The sequence below is a fragment of the Cervus elaphus genome, chromosome 23 (genome assembly GCF_910594005.1).
Source record: "Cervus elaphus chromosome 23, mCerEla1.1, whole genome shotgun sequence".
Classification (NCBI taxonomy): Eukaryota; Metazoa; Chordata; class Mammalia; order Artiodactyla; family Cervidae; genus Cervus; species Cervus elaphus.
In genome coordinates, this window is record NC_057837.1 from 622699 (window position 1) to 628452 (window position 5754).

The 5754-nt window shown below is 52.2% G+C and overlaps 1 protein-coding gene across 1 annotated transcript; it reads right to left on the minus strand.

The window, feature by feature from the left end:
• Nucleotides 1-2471: 2471 nt before the first annotated feature.
• LOC122682017 (putative monooxygenase p33MONOX) lies at nt 2472-4909 on the minus strand. The gene is made up of 2 exons (XM_043884680.1): nt 4631-4909; nt 2472-4544 (listed from the first exon to the last, which is right to left on the minus strand). The coding sequence occupies exon 2, from the start codon at nt 4513-4515 to the stop codon at nt 3658-3660; it is 858 nt and encodes a 285-aa protein (XP_043740615.1). The 5' UTR covers nt 4516-4544; nt 4631-4909; the 3' UTR covers nt 2472-3657.
• Nucleotides 4910-5754: the final 845 nt, after the last annotated feature.

Below are 5754 nucleotides of genomic sequence, written 5' to 3' on the forward strand. Positions count from 1 at the left end.
TCCGTATTCCACATCAAACATGAACGGAGCCGTGAATTCCTTGATGGAACTCCAGAGAGCCCCCAAGAACACTGTCACATGTCTAGAGGGGTCCCTGAGGTCACCGCAGCAACAAGAAAGACCTCACTGTACCTCAACTCAAACGAGATGAGGCCCGATTCCCGTGCATTGGCTCCAGAGCCATCCCACTTTCCCCATCATACAAGACAAGTGGCTTGATGTCCTTTAGGCAACTACAGAGATTCCCCAAGAACACCGTCCCAAGTCTAGAGGAACACCACGTTCAGCACAGCAACTCGAGAAAAGCTCTGTGTATCACAAAACATCTCGAGATGAGAGCTGATTCCCTGGCTTCGACTCAAGAGGAATGCCAACTTTCCACAAGCACCTCAAGAGGAGGCTCTCTCAGCTATAGGTATGAGAGAGGGAGCCTGAGTTTGCTGCCTCAGGTGGAATGGACACCGAGTTCTCCTCACTCGAGGCAAGGCCTCATTTCCCTACAGTGACTCAAATGCAAGCCCGTGTTTCCTCTCACAACATGAAGGGATGTCTGAATGCCCTGTTGAGACCCTAGAAAGAACCCTAGTTCCCCGCCTCATCTCCACAGGAGGCTTGACACCCCTTTGACATCTCCAGAGGAATGCAGAGTTTCAGGCTTCAACAGAAGACGATGCCTGACTCCTCTTGAAAATCGATAGGAATTCCAATATCCCAGGGGCAACTGGAAGGGAACACTGGGTCTCCTTCCTCAACTCGAGAGGGGTCCCTACTGCCCTGCCATGACTCGAGGAGAATCCCGAGGTGTCCCTGGACACGAGACAGGAGTCCTGACGTCGCTGAGAATACACGAGTGTTTCAAGAACATCCCCGTCGTAACTCAAGAGGAAACCCCAGGTTCCCACCGCAATTCGAGAAAAACCATGAGATTTCACCCCTCACCGCGAGATGAGGCCCGATTCCCCTGCATTGCCTCCAGAGCAATTCCGTGTTCCACATCAAACATGAAGGGAGGCTTGACTTCCTTTATGGAACTCCAGAGAGTCCCCAGGAACACCGTCACAAGTCTAGAGGAACCCCGAGGTCACAGCCGCAACCCGAGAGAGCTCCGTGTACCCCAAATCATCTCGAGATGAGGGCCGATTCTCATTCTTCGATTGGACCGGAATCCCAATGTTCCACTCACACTGGAAGCGCTGCCTTGTCTCACCTGTTGAAACTCGAGAAGAACCCCGAGGTCCCTGCTGTAAGTCGAAAGGACATCGTCTTCCCCCTCAGCTCTACATAAGCACTGATTCCATGGCAACGACTTGAATGGAACTCCGAGTTTCCTGTCACAACACTAAGGGAGGTCTGACTCCCTTGTTGCACTTCTAGAAAAAGCCCGAGTTCCCTGCCCCATCTCGAAATGAGGCCTGACACCCCATTTCGAACTTGAGACCAAAGAGGGCTTCCATGCCTCAGCACAAGACGATGCCTGACACCCCTGGAAAATCTATACAAACCGCAACATCCCTGTCGCAACAGGAAACGGGAGCTGGAATTTCCACCTCAACTCCAGATGCGTCCCTATTCTCCTGCCACAACTCAAGAAGAATCCCAAACTGTCTCTGGCAACGAGAAAGGAGGCCTGACATCCCTGAGAAACCATCAGAGGTTCACTTCCGTCCCCATAATTACTCGAGAGGAACCACGAGTTTCCTTCCGCAACTTGAGGAAACCCACAAGATTCCACCTTCAATGCAAGATGATGCCCGATTCCCCTGCATTGCCTCCAGAGCAATTCCGTGTTCCATATCAAAGACAAGAGGAGGTTTGACTTCCTTTATGGAACTCCAGAGACTCCCCAGGAACACCGTCACAAGTCTAGAGGAACCCCGAAGTCACTGCCGCAACTCGAAAAAGCTCCATGAACCCAAATCATCTCGAGATGAGGGCCGATGCCCTTGCTTCACCTCGAGAGGAATGCCGACTTTCCACTCGCACCTCAAGAAGAGGCTTCTTTCAGCTATAGGTATGTAAGAGGGACCCTGAGTCTGCTGCCTCAAGTGGAATGGACAGTGAGATGCCCTGACTTGAAATAAGGCCAGATTTCCCTGCAGTGACTTGAATGCAGGCTCATCTTTCATCTCACGACATGAAGGGATGCCTGAATCCCCTGTGGAGACCCTAGAAAAAGCCATAGTTCCCCGCCTCATCTCGACAGGAGGCCTCACATCCCTCTGACAACTCGAGAGGAACGTGGAGTTCAATGCTACAATAGGAGAGAATGCCTGACTGCTCTTGAAAATTGATAGGAATCCCAATATCCCTGTGGCAACTGGAAAGGGACCCTGGGTCTCCCGCCTCACCTCGCGAGGCGTCCCTATGGCTTTGCCAAGCCTCGAGGCTAATCCCGAGGTTCCCTGGCAACTAGACAGGAGGCCTGACGTCACTGAAATACATGAGTTTTTTTTTTTTTTTTTTTTTTTTTTTTTGAGAAAGTAGTAAGGATTTTTATTGTCAAAACAAGTAAGAGATACAAGCGTAACAGAAGACACAAATAAATTAATTCTGATCATTTGAGACTCCAGGGTGCCTCTGGGGGAAGGTCAGCTCGGCTCCTTGAGTAGACACAATAACGTCCAAAGCAAAAGACAGCAGGAATGGGAGACAGCGTTCAAGACAGTGGTTGTACATGTACACGGTGAACAGAAATGAAAAAGTGGCTTCCCCAGTTCCTTTCCTCAGTGAGGTACATGTTTACAAAGGTATGAGGCTCATTTGAGGGGAAAATGATTGCATACAGAAATTTTTTAATTCTTCTACCTCCCAGGAAAAAAATTTTCAAGCCCTAGCCTGAACAAGAAAATCAAAATAGAGTGACACTAGTTTCATATGAACCTCAAGACTATATCCAAACCCCAGTTGCCACCTCTTTTGTTAAAGTTTAACATCCATTTATCTATAGCAAGCCAGTAGACTGAATTTTCTCCTTAGGAAGTTTTCAACCAAATGGAAGTTAAATTAATCTCACTGTAAAGTGCAACAAAGGATATGTTAAGACTAGTGTTTGTTCTGTGACATGCAGAAGAGAAGCACCCCTCCCGCAGCACGGGCCCCAGAGGTCCCAGAGGAAGGGCTGGCTGCGGGACTCAGGGGCCCGTGAGGTCCCCCAGAACTCGAGGAGGCTGCTGCCAGCACAAACGGGGGGTCCCTGCCGGGCTGGCTCCTAGCTGCACCCACATCTCCAGCAGGTCTAGGGTTCCCTAACAGCAGACCGGAGCACCCAGCGCCAGCACGGCCGCGAGGGCCGAAGCCGCCTGCACTAGTCTGCGGACGTCCCTACGCCGTGTTCTGTCCATGCACACCTGGACAGTGCTGAAGGAATCCTGAAGCCTTGGTTCTGGAACATCGAAGACAGTCACCTAGTAAGCGGTGGCCCAAGTTCTAGGGAGGTCCCCATACATCACTGCTCAAGTTTAGTCTAAAGCTAGAGCAATACAAAAATGGTTTTTCCACACAAGGACAAGCTTTGCACTAATGTTTCGCAAAAACCAATTATGTCTCCACCTAGCCTCAGTTTGATTTCCACAAAGACAAAACTTTTCCTATGTCAGAGCCACGGTAAAGGGAGCTGGGCTCGACACCCTCGATGCAGCGTCCCTGGGACAGAAAGCTCTAGAAGCCAGTGGGTGTGAGAACATTCAGGTCGCGGGGCTTGAGGCTGTGGGCCCGTGGCAGCTGTCTCGTCCCTTCCATCACTGGGATGTCCATCTTGGGCTGCTTGGACGCTGCTGGCTCCTCCCCGCTTCGGGCAGCTTGTGCGCGCATCACTTCCATTGGAGAAGGCTTCTGAGCTCCTCGGTAGGCCTGGATGGCAAAGCCTCCTGACTCAGACTTCTGGAGCGGTCTTGGTCCAAAGAGGCTCCATTTATCGGTCGAGCTTCTGTCTTTATCCCCGCTTCCAGAATCCATGGTGCTAAGACTGGGGCCAGGTAAGGCTGTGGAAGGACCAGAAGTGAACCAGCCTCTGGTCTTCTGCTTAGGAGAGGCCTGGGGACTGCTGCTCGGGGTGGACTGCGTGGAGGCTGGCTGCCTCTCCTCTCTTGCTGTCTCTCCACTCTGGAGCTTTAGTTTGTGGAGTGCTTCTGCCACTCGAAGGTACTTGGTCTCCTCAGTGGTGAGGCCCTTGTGAGGGGTGTAGCCAGCATCTCGCAGCCCTGCCTGTTGCTCAAAACGCTGAATGCTCTCCTGGGTCTGTTTTGTGATCAAAGAGCTCATGATGACCTGGGTAGCTTTGGCCTTCACCACAGGGGCCTTCTCACTGTCGCTGGCCGATGGCGGGGCCGGGGCTCGCGCGGAGACGCAGGGCTCTCCCTCCTCCACCTTGGCAAGGTGCTGATACTTGCGCTCTGGAATCACTGGCTTCCAGGGGATGCTGCCCATGTCCGATGGAGGAGGAGTCATGGGCGTAGGGTCCTCGAGGGCATCATCATAGCTGAATGCCCGGCGGTACATCCCGATGGGCAGGGACATCTTGCCTAGAGGCCCACTAGGCTCAAGAGCAGGCACTTCTGGTTGTCTTGAAGCCATTGAGAGACTGGGATCCAGGTGTTTTTCCTACACAGATTTTGAGCCGAGTCCCCGCCACCAGAGAGAGGATGTGACGATTAGGCCGACATACAGGTATCAGTGAGGAACATTGTCCAGCTGCTGCAAATTAGCAAAACTGCTCAGGAAGAGTCCATCCATTCCAGAGGTTCTTTCCGTCCGCCGCCGCGGAGCTGCCTGCGGCCCGAGCTCCGGGACTAAAGAGGCTCCAAAGACCCACGTCTCTCGAAAGGTTGTTGTGCAGTCCGGATCCAAGCCATGGTGTGAGCGGCGCTGTGCCTGAAGCGACACAGAACGTCCCAGACGCCAACCTGGGAGGGAGAACCTGAAATACATGAGTTTTTAAGGGCCATCCCTGTTGTAACTCTAGAGGAAACACCAGGTCCTGCCGCAAATTGAGAAAAACCGTGAGACTTCCCCCTCACCATGAGATGGGGCCCGCATCACTTGCATTGCCTGCAGAGCAATTCTGTGTTCCACATCAAACACGAAAGGAGCCTTGACTTCCTTGATGGAACTCCAGAGAGTCCCCAAGAATACCGTCACAATTCTAGCGGAACCCTGACGTCACTGCAGCAACACGAAAGCACACCGTGTACCCCACATCAACTCGAGATGAGGCCCAATTCCCCTGCATTGGCCGCAGAACCATCCTGCCTTCCCCATCAAGCACGGCAAGTGGCTTGACTTCCTTTAGGCAACTCCAGAGATTCCCCGAGAACACCGTCACAAGTCTAGAGGAACACCGAGTTCAGCACAGCAACTCAAGAAGAGCTCCTTGTACGCCAAATCATCTCGAGATGAGAGCTGATTCCCTGGCTTCGACTCAAGAGGAATGCCAACTTTCCACAAGCACCTCAAGAGGAGGCTTCTCTCAGCTATAGGTATGTGAGAGGGAACCTGAGTTTGCTGCCTCAAGTGGAATGGACACCGAGTTCTCCTCACTCGAGGCAAGGCCTGATTTCCCTGCCGTGACTCACATGCAAGCCCGTTTCCTCTCACAACATGAAGGGATGTCTGAATCCCCTATTGAGACTCTCGAAAGAGTCCTAGTTCCCCGTCTCATCTCCACAGGAGGCTTCACACCATTTGACATCTCCATAGAAATGAGGAATTGCATGCTTCAACAGGAGACGTCGCCTGACTCCTCTTAAAAATTGACAG